Genomic DNA, 15,801 nt, shown 5'->3' on the forward strand with positions numbered 1-15,801 from the left:
TTTTTCATTTAAAAATACAAAAATATGTTTGTGTCTGTTAATTCAAGTAAATACTGTTTAACTATATTTTTAAAACAATTTATTGAAGTTATACTTTTCATATTTTCATTAAGAACTATGTTCCACAGACGAGGCCCTCTATATGAAATTGAGTAATCAGATGTTTTAAGAGTTGACTTATGTAAATTAAAATTATGGATAGAGCACCTCGTTAAGTATTTATGATTTATTTTTATAAATCGGTTATTAAAGAATTTGGAAGTATGCCATTTTGATATTTAAACATGAATAACAAGTTTTGGAACACGTTTAACTCATAGACATTAAGAGCTTTTATTTCCCGGAGTAACTGCTTGGAGTGGGCGTATTTATGCGCATTACATATAATTCTACTGGCTTGTTTTTGCTTAATATATATATTTTTTTAATGCTGAACGGCAAGTACTTGCGCAAGTAATATAACAATAGCTTACGTAGCTATGGATAAAAGAGTAGTATATATCTATTAAACATTTTTTACTTAGCAGGTGTTTTGTTTTATGCATAATGCCTATAGTTTTAGAAATTTTGTTTTCAATTAGCGTGATATGATTTTTCCAATTGAGATGTTCATCAAATATTATTCCTAAAATTTTAAGTGATGAAACTCTGTTTACTATATTGTTATTTATTATTACCTGAGGAAGTTGCAGAGGCAAGTCGTCGGATTAAGATTGATGATGAAATAAAATGTACTTTAAAGAGAGTTTGTTTGATTTAAACCAGTCATGTAGGTTTTCCAGCTCACGATTTACTGTAAAAAAAATTTTTTTTATATTGGAATGGGTATAAAAAAGATTAGTGTCATCAGCAAAAAGAACAAAATTAAGCATGTTTGAAGATAGGTAAATATTATTTACGTAAACTAGAAATAGTAAGGGTCCAAGAATAAAGCCTTAAGGAACTCCGCAGCTTATTGTGTCTAACTTTGTACACGTTGAATCATAAGATATTCCTTGTTTTCTATTTTTAAGGTAACTTTGCAGCTATTTTAAGTTGCAATTTATTACTCCATATGTTTCTAGTTTGTACAAGAGAATTTTAGGATCAACAGTGTCAAAGGCTTTTGACAAGTCAATGAACAAGCCGAGAGTATAACTTTTTTTAGCAAACACATCCAGAATTTGGCTGGCTAAATCAGTTACTGCATGATGTGTTGAATGCCCTTTTTGGAAACCAAACTGTTTGCTGTATAAGATATTATGTTTTTCAAGATAATTATACAGTCTGTTATACATAATACGCTCAAGCAACTTTGAAAAACAAGAAAGGGTAGATATAGGTCTGTATTTAGATGGTAAAGAATCGTCGCCATTTTTGTATACAAGGACTACTCTTGCTATTTTTAATTGACAAGGAAAAATACCAGTTGTTATTGAAAAGACTGAAGATAAACAAAAGAGGTAATTTAATAACATCAAAAACAGCTTTTAGAACATTAACATTAATATCATCAAATACCCGGCACTTTTATTTATTTTTAAGCGCATTAAAGGATGCCTTAAGTTCATTTAGAGACATTTCCGACTCATCCATTACATAGTGTGTTTTTTTAAATAGGATTGGAATGCTTCATTTCCAGGAGTTATATCTGCTGCTAATTTTTTTCCTATGTTTATAAAAAAATTGTTGAAGTTTTCAGCTATTTCTTTCTTATCAAATATTTGTTTGTTCAAGGTTAGCTTTAATCAATTTGGAATAGCGGGGTTTTTTTGTAATTGTTTTTTCCCTGTAACTTCTTTAATTACTTCTCATGTCTTTTTATTATTTCCAGTTGAATGTTCTAAAAGGTTAGAATAATAATTTTTTTTTTATTTGCTTTTTTATTCTTTCAAAACAATTTTTATACTTTTTGTATTTAAATTTATTGTTATAAGTTTTATTTTTTAAAAAGTTTTCATACAACCTTTGTTTTTTTCTGGATGATTTTCTAAGACCATTTGTCATCCACGGATTATTAAAGTTTTTGGAATTAGTTGTTTTTTTTTAATTTTTAGAAAGGATCTTTCGTATTGTTTAGAAAACAACCGTAAAAATAAGTTGTATGCATCATTAAAAGTTGTATGCATCATTGCACTCAGTTAAAAGATTCCAATCAATTTCTGTTAATAATTCTCGAAATTTTATAATAGATTGGTTGTTTATTTGTCTTAGATATGTTGCGAATAAATTTAGATTCAGGAGAAAAGAGTAATTTATAAGAAAATTTGGAAAATGATCTCTGATATCAGTTTTTAATATTCCACTTTTGATTTGGCCAGTCATGGCAATATTAGCGGTAATGTTATCAATAATTGAAGAAGTTTTGCGTGTTACGCGCGTTGGTTTGTTAGTTACAAGTATTAAACTGTTCTGAAGTAGAGCATTTACAAACCGTTTAGCGTATGAATCATTATTTATTTTTTGAATATCTATGTTAAAATCACCAATTAAATAAATATGTTTTTTAATGACTTTTGGCAATATATTTTTTAAGTGTCTTTCAAACGCTTCAAAATTGCCATTCGGTGGTCTGGTCATTAGGTGGTCTGTAAAGAGAAATTATAAAAATACTTTTGGTTTTCTGATTAAGAATTTCAATTGTTAACGACTCACAATTAGCGTCATTGACATTGAGGTTTAGTAATTTTCTAAAAGTAAAAGAACTAAGAGTAAAAATACATACGCCCCCGCCAATGCCGGTTTTCCTGGGTTGGTGTATTGAATTATAACCTGGTAGAAAAAAATTAGAATTTAACTCATCGCCATTTTGACACCAAGTTTCTGTTAGACAGATTACACTAAAATTGTAGTTTAAGTTTTTTAAAGTTATTTTTAGGGATTCAAAATTTTTACTCATACTCCTGATGTTCAATTTAATAATGAAAAATTAGATAAAGAAGAGTTTAAATAACTTGTGGCATCACTTATATTAAAATAAACAGTATCTATTGAAAAGTTATTAAAATAATTCACGTCAGGGTCAGAGTCATTTGTTAAAAGTATCGTGTTTTCTCTAGTAGATATATCAAAAACAAATATTATTTTCCGCCATTTAAAAAAAAAAAAATGTATATATATGTTACCTTTAAATATTCATTAAAAATATATATAACTTTTTAATTTTGATTTAATTTATTATTACTAAATTTAAACAAAGAGTTTCTTGAAGTAATAACTTTATCTTACCAAAGATAAACATTTTCACCTTTGGATCGTCTTTTCTTCACTTCCGCCAATAACTTTTTTTTATATCCACAGTTTCACGGGAAAAGTCTTCGTTCACATACACGTTAGTTTCTTTAAGCTTATATGATTCTTTCAGAATTTTTATCTTGTCTTTATACACTCTTAAAAAAGTTTAGGCTAACTCTGTCCGGAATGGTTCAGGTGGGCAAACTTACCTGAACACTCAGGCAATTTAATTCAAACATTCAGGCATATTACCGTATTGGTTCAGGTATTTTAGCAAACCAGCTGAACACTTAGAATAAAATCCCTGAAATGTTCAGGCAAAAGAAGTTCCGTGAATTTTTCTACCGGAACGTTCAGGTGCTTTACCGGAAACATCAAGTAAACCGCCTGAAAATGCGAAATAATTTTTCCGCGCCGAAAGCAATCTCCATTAAACTTTTTAGAGGTCGCATGTAATTGCATTCTCTCATTTTAAATTTTTTTATTAAAAATGAGCATAAAAAAGTTGTCAAAGTCACAGTTGGCAGAATATTTATTATCAAAAGGAATATCTATAGACGCTACAGAAAAGCTTAAAAGTAAGCTATCTTTTCATATTTTTCGCGAACGTACGTAAAAGAGATGTGTATATAGTATATTTACATATTTATATATGTATATTTACATATGTATATTTTATATTTACATACATACATATGTGTATATTGTATGTATATATACATATGTAAATATATAATGTATATATACATATTTAAATATACACATGTATATATACATTATGTATATATATATGTGTATATTTACTTATGTATACATAACAATTACATACATATATATGTGTATATTTTTTGCGAATGTACGTAAAAGAGATGTGTATATAATATACACATCTCATTTACGTATTATATTATACTACATCATATTATGATATAAAATATCATAGTATATAAAATATAGTATATCATATACTATCTACTTCTACTATATATATAAAGGGCAATGTGTGTTAGTGTGTGTGTTTGTTTGTTCTCTATAGAAATCCAAACCGCCGGACCGATCTCGATGAAATTTGGCATGGGGGTAGTCCTCGAGGGAGAGAAGGTTCTTAGCTGGGTTTTGACCCCGTACCCCGACCCCCGGGGTCAGGGGGGCCCAAAAATGGGCCCTTCTGACCCCGGGGTCAGGGGGGACCATTTTTTGGGCCCATTTTTGTGTACAGATATCAGGTAAGCCAGTTTAAATATTGGCCCGGGCAACGCCGGGTAACTCCAGCTAGTATTATATATAAACTAGTATATCATATTATGATACATCATGATATATCTGGATGTATGATATATATATGGATGTATGTATATGCATGATATATGATATACATAATAGCTCAAAGGAGAATAATATCGAAAAGGGACTTACCGGTACCGGCAGGTCAGATTATCCTTATGTCAAGTAAAGTTACCAGTAGCAGGCTACTGGTAACATGTAATCCAGTACAACCTGCTTCATGTTAACGTAAGGAAGGGCATCCGGTTTTAAAACATTGTTTCAACTCTTTTATAATGGCATTTATATGTCATTATGAAGAACCATCCAAACCACACCAGTGTGGAAAAATGGATGTAAAACTTACAAAAAAATATATAGAGATGTATACACGTGTATAGATGTCAAAATATATTTTTATTATTTATCATATCGATATACTATATCAATATCTATATTATTAATAACATGTATCTTTTTATTTAAAAAAGTTTTTAGATTATACACATCACATACTACATAACTTTTATAATAAAGACCATATAGAATGTGATGTTTACACGTCACATTCTATATGGTGTTCATTATAAAAGTTATGTAGTATGTGATGTGCATAATCTAAAAACTTTATAAATAAAAAGATGTACATACAATGAAATTTACAAAGTCAAACTTAGTTCAACTAAGTTTAAATTTGTAAAAAAACTAAAGAATTAAAGTAAATAAGTGATAGATGCACATCTATCTACTCTAATTCTACTATTTTATTAAATTGTTGGTTATAATAATTGTTACAAAATTTATTTGATTAAATAATTATAAACTGTATTTAAAGACAAAAAGGTTTCTATTGAAACACAAATGCTTAGTTTTTATACTAAATATACTATTGATTATTATTTTAGGTGAAAAAATTGATGGGTTAGCTTTTTTGGAGTTAAACGCATTATTGCTTCATGCGATGGGTATCAAAATGGGCCAGGCCATTAAAGTTCAAGCCATAATTGAGGAAAAAAAGGTTAACTATTTAATAAAATATATTTATAATAAAATATAGACTGCAGAAAATATTTATTTAGTTTTTATTAAAAATATTTTTTAAGTTGTATATAAATTATGATGATTAAAGTGAACATTATTTTTATATTTTACATGATATTTTATAGGGTTTGTTACAACGAGTTGAAACACGCACCTGTTGTTTGAACCTTGGTTTTTACGATGCAATGTTAATGGTTGCATTCGCACATTCACACTTTATAAAGTGTTACGTAAACACATTAAAAAAACTCATAGGTGCCATGATACTTTGAAAGAAGTTTTTAACCATTCAGATATTACAATGCAAAATACAGAAAACGAATACTTAGCCAAAGATTGCAATGAGGTTTCATATTTTGAAAGTTTAACAAAAGAAAGTGTAGCAAAAGAAAGTGTTTTTGTTGCACCTATTGTAAACGAGTATGGTGTTTCACAGGCAGCATTAAAATTTTTGATGTCTTTGCAATCTTCTAGTTCCATTTCTCTAAGCACATCTCAGTTCATAATGGATAGTTTAAATGAGTTGCTAAATGATATTATTAATTATCTGCTTGCCAAGACAGGCGTTGTGTTAAAAACATACAGATGTGGTACCGCAACATTTAATGCTCTTTCAGAAGAATTTAACACCTGGAAAAATCCTTTTAAGGGCATTGATACTCATTATAAATTATTGAATTATTTAAACTAAAAGGTCTCTATGTTGAACCTGAAGCACATTCAATAGGAGATCGGTGGGATGTTAAGCGAGACAGATCAACAAAGCAACAAATGCAGGTGTGTGTGTGTTTACCTTATACCAATTGAGAAAACCTTGAAATTGGTTTTAAAACAACCTGAGACTTGGAAAATTTTAAAAAGAGACAATGAGTCAGCAAATGATATAGCAGAAGATTGGTTAGATGGTAAGCATGGCAAACAGCTAAAAACATATGCCAAACATTACTTTCCTAACAGTATTCATGTATTTATTCAGATTTATTTTGATGAGGTAGAGACAACAAATCCGCTTGAATCTAAAACTAGAATACACAAGTTAGGTGCATTTTATTTTACAATAAAAAACTTTCCACCAGCTGTAAATTCTGCGTTAAGCACTATTTATTTGTTGGCCTTAGCACATTCAGAAGACATTAAACGGTACACCACTGATCCTGTTATGGAAGTTATTGTTCAGCAAATAAAAGACTTACACGATGAGGGTTTTACAGTTTTTTATGAAGGAAAAGAGATAAATATTCATTGTTTTTTAACACAAATTGTTGGTGATAATTTAGGGCTGCATGCAATACTTGGATACATGGAAAATTTTAGCAGTGCTTTATTTGCTTGGGATTTGTGTATGGCGACTCAGGATGAGATGCAAAAAGTATTTTGTGAGTATTCTCTTACAATGAGGACACAACAATCATATGAGCAACATATTGAGCAGCTTAAAAATGGTACCATTTCATCTAAAGAGTGTGGCATTAAGCGGCCATCAACTTTAAAAAATTTGAACTATTACTATCCTGCTTGTAATGACTCAGCCGATATAATGCATGATTTATTGGAAGGTGTAATTCTGTTTGAAGTCAAGTTATTTTTGCGCCACATAATTTATGACTTGAAGCTTATTAATCTCCATGGGCTTAATTGTTGTATTAATACAATGGACTATGGTCTGGTTAGTAAATTAAAACCTAGTTTTATAAGTGAGTCACATTTAAAAAGTCACAACTCATTGCTTGGACAATGGTCAGCTCAGATGCTGATTTTGTTTTTACATTTACCATGTATTCTAGCTGATGTTATTGACAAAGTAGATAATTTAAAATGGCGTTTGTACCAATTGCTAAAGCAGCTGACAGAAATTATTTTATTGTCAAACTCTGTACTGTCGCATGTTTTATACTTAAAAGATCTTGTATCAGAGCATCATGAGTTATTTAAAATATGTTATCCTGATAAAAGACTTTTATATAAACATCACAGAATGGTTCACTATGGTACTAATAATAATAGAGAATAGCGGACCACTTTTACATATGATGGTAATGCGGTTTGAAGCAAAGCATAACTTTTCTAAGCGTCGTGCTCATATCATTTGTAACTTTAAAAATATAGCGTTTTCTCTCGCAAGCAGACACCAACTTTCTCATGCTTTTGTTTGGATGACTAGATGTCCATTAAAAGGGATTTCAGATGTTGGAAATGGTACAATTATTTCATCATCAGATATTAGGCATAAGTCATTAATTTTACCTCTTATTGGTGAAAAAATAGATGTGTTTATGACTGAAAAAGTAGTCATTTTTGGTCAAAAGTACCAAACTAAGATGTCTGTACTTCACTCTATTAGTAATGAAGGTGAACCGTCATTTGTTAAAATTGAATTAATATATGTTCATCAAAATGTAATTTATTTTATTGGACTTAAGTGGCATGTCCACATGTATTGTGATCTAACTCTATCGTATTGTTCACTTGATTCAGAGCGTATATGTTTGAGAGCAAGTGACTTAGCAGATTATAAACCTTTTGATACTGTTCATTGTTTAAAATCTACATGTATATACGAGCATATTATTTTACGTCACTATTTGTATCTACGTCACTATTTGCAATGTATTAAAATGATTTTTCATTTTTAAATAATTTGTATATTTTGCTTAATTGTAAATTCTTAAGATAGCAGTTTTAGAAAAGCTTACTATTGAGTTGCTAAAAATAATATAAGTAGTTAGCTAAACTAAATGTAAAAGTATTTATAACCCACTAACTTGTCCAAAACAATAAATGTATATATATATATATATATATATATATATATATATATATATATATATATATATATATATATATTAAATGTCAGATATATATATATATATATATATATATATATATATATATATATATATATATATATATATATATATATATTAAATGTCAGATCAGGTTATCCTGCTACTGGTAACATGTAACCCAGTACAATCTGCTTCATGTCCTGCTGCCTTGTAGGATACGCCTTTTTAGGCAAAGGCTAGGAGATGCCAACTCCGATTTAAAACACCCCCTGCCTTGGGGCTCTTGGTTGAGTAAAGGCTAGAGATGGTGTCTCGATAAAAATGCTTAACTTGGGCAGATGTTAAATGCACCCGGCTACTGTCTTGTAGAAGGCCTCTTAGGCAAAGACTTAAGGGGTAAACAGATTCTATCTGTTGACCAGCCTTGCACCCCTTCTTCATCTATTAGGCTGGCGCAGATGTATTTTTAATACATTGTTTCCAGTTTAGGATGTTGAATGCTGAATCTTCTTGACTCAATGCATGGGTTTTGCTTGTGTCTCTGTTTTTATGACTAGGCAACTCATTCTATTATCTCTTAATGAGGGAACAGCTCTAAAACTCAGTTTTATGGTTCTGAGGCCGGCTGGTAGTCAGGTTTCCCGAACTCTGTGGTAGCTCTCAGAGAGGCTGATTCCATCAACAGCTGAAAAATATCAAAGTATTAACAGTGCCATGTTGCGCATGGATGGTGTCCCTGTTTGTACTTTTGGTGTGCATTGCAGAGGCCACATTTGGAGCCCTTTGTTATGGCTTAGGGTTTATTAGTAGTAATGAGACAATTGCTTGGGCTATTAAACAGTGTTCTGAGTACTATCTTTGCTTTGAGTCAAGTTCTTCAATCTAATTTAAAAATGAATAAAGTACCAAAAACTATAAAACACAAAAAACCATCATCATCACCAAATTCTTTAAACCTATCATTCACTAATATTCGTGGTCTTCGAAGTAACTTTTCTTCTGTTGAGTCTTATCTCTTGCAAAGTTCACCAGACCTACTTGCTCTTTGTGAGACTAATTTGAGTTCGGCTGTCTCATCTTGTGATCTTAGTGTTGATGGTTATTTTCCTCTAATTCGTAAAGACTCCAATAGTCACATGCTTGGCCTGGGCATTTACATCTGTAAGAGTTCACCCATTTGTCGTGAAACTAGGTTTGAATCCACAGACTATTCTTTTATGTGCTTTCGTTTAGCACCACTTCACTCTATTGCATTTCTCTTTGTTCTATATCGCTCTCCTTCATCTCAAGACTGCACTCTTTTTGATGTTATTTCTGATCATATTGACCAAGCCCTCTCTCTTTATCCATCAGCTAATATAGTTGTTGTTGGTGACTTTAATGCTCACCACTCTGAATGGCTTGGCTCTGGTATAAGTGATTTGGCAGGCATTAAAGCCCACAACTTTTGCCTTTCTCAATCCCTAACTCAAATAGTCAACTTTCCAACTCGCTTTCCAGACAACCCGAACCATTTACCTTCTCTACTCGACTTATTTCTTGTTTCTGATCCTAGTCAGTGCTCAGTTTCTCCACATTCACTCTTAGGTGCTTCTGATCACAGTTTGATCTCTCTAAAACTATTATCTCATTCTTCTTCATCACCTGAATCCCCCTATTATCGAACCTCTTACAACTACAGTAAAGCTGACTGGGATTCTTTGCGTGATTTTCTTCGTGATGGCCCTTGGGTAGAAATATTTCGTCTTCCTGTCGACAAATGTGCTTCTTACATAACTTTGTGGATTCAAGCTGGCATGGAATCTTTTATTCCCTCTCGACGATTCCAGGTCAAGCCTCACTCTCCTCCATGGTTTTCTTCACACTGTGCTGCTGCGATTGCCAATCGAAACCGTTACTTCCATATTTATCAGCAAAACAATTCTCCAGAAAACAGACGTCCGTTTATTACTGCTAGAAACAATTGTAAAAAGGTTTTGTCTAACGCCAAAACCCGCTATTCTCAGATCATTAAATCTCGTATCTCATCTCAAAAATTAGGCTCTCGTGACTTCTGGAGAATCTTTAATAATATCAATAATAAGGGCAAATCTATAATTCCACCTCTCTTGAATGGTTCAGACTTTGTCACCTCACCTAAAGACAAAGCTGAATTAATTGCTAAAAACTTTTCATCAATATCATCTCTTGATTCCACTAGTTGCTTTCTACCTGATATTGCCAACAAACAGGTTGATCCATTGCATGACATTCATATCACTCCAGCATCTGTATCTAAAGTGTTTTCCTGCCTAGGCTCTTCTACAGCTTGTGGCCCGGACAACATACCTGTTATTGTCTTGCAGAAGTGTTCTCTGGAGCTGTCATCTATACTCTCAAAACTATTCAATAAGTGCTTATCAGAGTCTTGCTTTCCAGCCTGCTGGAAAGCGGCATCTGTTATCCCTATCTTTAAAAATTCTGGAGAGCGAGCTGATTTGTCTAACTACCGTCCCATAAGTCTTCTTCCTATCATAAGCAAGGTTTTTGAATCTTTAATTAACAAACACTTAATTTCTCATCTTGAATCTAATCACTTACTTTCTGACCATCAATATGGATTTCGATCTTCTCGTTCTACAGCTGATTTGTTAACAGTAATAACTGACAGGTTTTATCGTGCATTAGATAAAGGTGGAGAGGTTAAAGCCATCACTCTTGACATTTCAAAAGCTTTTGATAAAGTTTGGCATGCTGGTCTTCTCCATAAGCTTTCTTCTTATGGTGTCTCTGGCAACATCTTTAAGATCATTGAATCCTTCCTTTCCAATCGTAGCATAAAAGTTGTCCTCTATGGACAACACTTTTCTTCTTATTCTGTAACTTCAGGGGTTCTTCAAGGGTCTATCCTTGGCCCTATACTCTTTTTAATTTACATTAACGATCTTCCAGATATTCTCTCATCTAAGGTGGCATTGTTTGCTGATGACACTACCATTTATTCTTGTTGTGATAAAAAAACCAACACCCTCTGATTGCTTGGGGGGGGGGGGGGCATTTGAGCTTGAAAAGGATCTTACTTCTGCTACAGCATGGGGTTCTCAGTGGCTGGTGAACTTTAATTCAGAAAAAACTCAATTTTTTTCAGCCAATCGTTATCGCAATAATTTAGATCTTCCTATATTTATGAACGGTGATGTACTCAATGAGTCACCTACTCTTCATCTTCTAGGATTAACTCTTACTTCCAATCTTTCTTGGAAACCATATATCAAATCAGTTGCAAAATTAGCATCTGCTAAGGTTGCATCTCTTTATCGAGCTCGTCACTTTCTTACTTCGGATTCTATTCTCTATCTCTATAAATCTTACAAACCCGTTGTAAACATAGTTGGACCTGCTCTTGCAGCCAACTTCCAACCATTATCACATTGTCGTAATGTTGCTTCTCTTTCTCTTTTCTACAAATACTATAATGGGCACTGCTCTAAAGAGCTAGCGTCTCTTGTGCCATCTACTATAATTCATTCTCGTGTTACTCGTCATTCAATTAAGTGTCATCCTTTTTCTGTGACTGTTCCTAAGTGCTTCAAAAACGCTTATTCGTCTAGTTTTTTTCCTCGAACATCAGCTCTTTGGAATTCGCTTCCTTCATCTTGCTTTCCTGACTTATATAATTTGCAATCTTTTAAGTCGTCTGTCAATCGTTATCTTGCTCTACAATCTTCATCTTTTCTCTTTCAGTAACTTCCAACTTTAATTAGTGGCTGCTTGCAGCCTTGTTGGAAGCGAAGATGTTTAAAAAAATATATATATATATATATATATATATATATATACATACATTTGTTGTTTTGAACAAGTACATTACTCCTTTAATAAACAGCTTCAGAAGTAAATATAAACTTCTTTTTTTTTGTTTTTTTTTGTAGAAAAATATAACATCTACATCTTTCAGTTTAAGTGAAACTTTAAACAGCTCCCTTGATGAGTCGGCTTTGTCACCAACATTATCATCGACAATTCAATCTTCACCTGATGTTTTAAATGAGTCAAGTAAAGTTAAATTTAAGGTTTCAACTATTGATGTACAGGTTGCTTTAAGATAACATTGAATTTGTAAGTATACCTTAAAAGTAATTTTTTAAAGTGTTTTGTTTATACTTAGTTCATTATTTTATTCAAACGGTAATAAGCCAGGATTTTCCCACATTTTTTGCAGCAATAAATTCCTTTTATAATTAAAAAAACAACAACTAAACTTTCAACTTATACAAATAAAGATTTTGTTTTTATGTAGAACATACGTAGTTTGCTTGATGAACATCAAACAGGTAAGCTTGTTTTGGCAGAATATGATTCTTTTTGGGTGCACTTGTTAAAAGGCGTCAAGATATGATCCACATTGTTGTTAACTCAATGGTCCATAGAGTTGGAAATATGTAAGTTTATGTTTATTTCCTATTATAGCCCATATAAAGCTATTATAGCCCATATACAGAGTATGTAGTGGGTAATAAGAAAAGGAAGGTCACTCCTCATGGCCACATAGAAGAGAGACTGAAAACTATGCGAAAACATGTTGGTGTTCATGTACAAGCTCGTCGAAAGAGAGTTATTGTTTTAGCAGAAGAGTTCCACTCGTCTGGTATTTTAATATTAAGTATATTTTTCATAAACTCTTTCTTCGTTTAATTAAGACATTTACCTCAGTATTGAAATTAATTTTCCAAATAAAGCATATAAACAATCAGCTAATAAATCTAGCTAAAACAAACATTTTAAATCTATATAAATACTGAAAAATAGTTTTTTAAATTTATTGTGTTATAAATAATATATATTTTTTTGTATAGCGCCTTTCTCAAAAGAAGAACTAAGTATGATAGGAGAGTTGAGATTTGATGACTTAGGCTATGAAAGAAAGTTGGACTATATGGAAAAAACTTCATGCTCTCGTCGAAAATGGATTGTGAATTGTAGGCCAACATTTGAAGATTTACTCAAAACATTTCCGCCACTATAAGATCTAGCCATACACGTAAGAATAAAAATCACCTTATTATCATTAAAACCTTTCACCAATAAATATTTAAAATTATTCAATCACAAAAATTAAATGTATTGTAATTCATACAAAATACATCTAAGATGTATCTTTTATGAGTGATACATCTTTTGAATTACAAGATACATAAAAGTTACAATATGATCTTGTCATTTTTAAATATTTTTTTGTCCTAAAGGTTTTGCTTAAGTATTCTTAGTTTTGCTGAAGTAAAATTAAAGAAAATGATTTTGCTAGCAGTCATACTATATTCTTATCTTAGTTTCAGAAGGATTTCTGTTGCAATTTTCCAGAGTCAAATGATTTTTTGGCTCATTGGGAGCAAATAACGCCACATGTTATCTCTTGGGCAAGGCAAAAAACAAATTTGATGGTGAAGCAGATTCTTGCTGAGCTTGATATGCAAGACAACCCTTCTATAGGTATCTAAGTGTTATAAAACAATATGGCAGGGTGTATTTGATATTTAAAATCATTATAATAATTTATAAATAAATAAAAGGATTTCACTAACAAAAATTATTTGTTTTTTTAAAACAGGAATTGAAATGGATTTTGCATTCTTATTACTCCCCTTTATAATTAAAGTGCCATCAAAGAATAAAAGTTGTGCATCAGCTGCTGAAGTTGCAGAACATTTCATTCAATTTTATCCGGTATATTGGAATAATAGATTTCTAATAAATATAAATTTATACATATTAAGTATAATATTAAGTTTGTAGTAATATGCACAATAATATATATTTAATAACTTTACCTGTTATTAACATTGCTATACAGAAAAATGCCCCGTTGAGAGTCGGACTCTCAAGAAGAGGGGAATACATAAATGTTCTGCGAATGTCCGGGTTAAGCAAAGTTCTCGGTATACCGAGATACCGGTAAACAGATTTTCAATTCTCATTGAACTTTCTCTACATATATAGAGTTCAAGGGGAATTGAAAATCTGTCAGACTTATCCAGTGTTTATGTTAACAGGATTCTACTGTTTAGTTATTAAATATAGTAAATATAGTATTAGCTTTAAATTGTATGTGCTAGTATTTATATTTATTATGTATCAAAATTACATTTTTTAATGACTTATTTTAATTTCTATACTGCATCTAAATAGGTATCAACTCCGATGGAAGTTGTGATTCAAAGTCGTACTCACAAGTATCCTCTAGTCATAGCTTTGGGTACTCATTGCAGTGTCGAACAATTATTTATTGTCACGGAGTGTCGAGCTGTTCCTGTCAACAGATGTATATCTTATGCTGTGGACATATTAATTAAACTTTATTTTTTAATGAACACGGAGTATGCGGAACAATGTAGCCACATATTGTACTTTTTGCAACATACCGTGTTAGGTTACCAAGATGAAATGCATCTATCGAGAGGAGCCAGTGACTTGTCCCTTTACCTTAGACAAAAACTTAATCAATTTTAAATGCCGAAACAATTATATTTTAATTATTATTTTCCATATTGAATTGTTAAGCATAAATTTGTATTAATTATAAATTTAAGTATATTGACTGTCTGAAAATCAAATATCGTTTTTATGTCTAAACCGAGTTCATTTATAATCACAATTTGGCATTTTACTGAAAATTTAACACCTTCAGACCTAATAAAAACTAATATCGAATTTACGCCTAAACCAAGATAGTTTATAATCGCGATATGGAATTTTACTGAATATTTACTCTTTTCAGGCAAAATACCTGAACTACTTTGTGCCGTATGGAAACAGACGAACATTCAGGTAAAATACCTGAACTTGAACTGGTTCAGGTTTAGGTATTTTACCTGAACTGGTTCAGGTTTAGGTATTTTACCTGAACCTGAACTGGTTCAGGTTTAGGTATTTTACCTGAACCTGAACTGGTTCAGGCATAATACCGGAACCGAAACAGTTCAGGTTCAGGTAAAAATCCTGAACCAGTTCAGGTTCAGGTATTTTACCTGAATGTTCGTCTGGTTCCATACGGCACGAAGTATTTCAGGTATTTTGCCTGAAATTTCCGTCAATTTACCGGAACTTTTTTAAGAGTGTATCTCAACAAATTAATAACAAGTGTTCTGGAGCGTCTATTTCTTTTTAATCCTGTTCGATGAGCCCGCTCTACATCTATTCCAGTTAACCCTAATTTATTTGCAAAAACCGATTGAATTTTTTCTTCTGTTTCATTCCAGCTTTCTTTTTTAGTTTCCAACAACCCATCAATTCTCAGATTTTTTCTTCTGGATCTATCTTCAGATATTCTTTGTTTTTCCATGATATTTTCACTCAATGATGTTTCTTTTCTTGATTTTTCGTTTTCTCGTTCGTTGATACTGGCAATTTTTTTATCGAACAGCTCCTCGTGGAAATTCAAGCTCACCTTAACATCTTCTACATCATTAACTAATAACTTTATTTCGTTAGAATTATCATTAACTTTTTGTTCAACTTTTTC

The 15,801-nt window shown here is 31.5% G+C and overlaps 1 protein-coding gene and 1 long non-coding RNA gene across 3 annotated transcripts; both read left to right on the top strand.

Moving 5' to 3' along the window:
* Positions 1-6,256: 6,256 nt before the first annotated feature.
* Positions 6,257-7,528, top strand: LOC136079268 (uncharacterized). The gene has a single exon (XM_065794995.1). It carries the CDS (start codon positions 6,257-6,259, stop codon positions 7,526-7,528), a length of 1,272 nt encoding a protein of 423 aa, XP_065651067.1.
* Positions 7,529-12,218: 4,690 nt separating this feature from the next.
* Positions 12,219-14,839, top strand: LOC136079644 (uncharacterized). 2 transcript variants are annotated; one of them, XR_010638105.1, is made up of 6 exons: positions 12,219-12,401; positions 12,583-12,930; positions 13,139-13,323; positions 13,613-13,772; positions 13,891-14,006; positions 14,469-14,839. It is a non-coding gene; the product is annotated as an uncharacterized LOC136079644 (long non-coding RNA). The 2 variants fall into 2 exon arrangements; XR_010638104.1 differs by lacking the exon at positions 12,219-12,401 and having other exon boundaries at positions 12,514-12,930; positions 14,469-14,834.
* Positions 14,840-15,801: the final 962 nt, after the last annotated feature.

The sequence above is a fragment of the Hydra vulgaris genome, chromosome 04, assembly GCF_038396675.1.
Source record: "Hydra vulgaris chromosome 04, alternate assembly HydraT2T_AEP".
NCBI classification, from domain to species: Eukaryota; Metazoa; Cnidaria; class Hydrozoa; order Anthoathecata; family Hydridae; genus Hydra; species Hydra vulgaris.

Excerpts from the sequence above, each read along its gene's own strand:
- LOC136079268 (XM_065794995.1), top strand. The coding sequence starts at position 6,257 with ATGTTAAGCGAGACAGATCAACAAAGCAACAAATGCAGGTGTGTGTGT.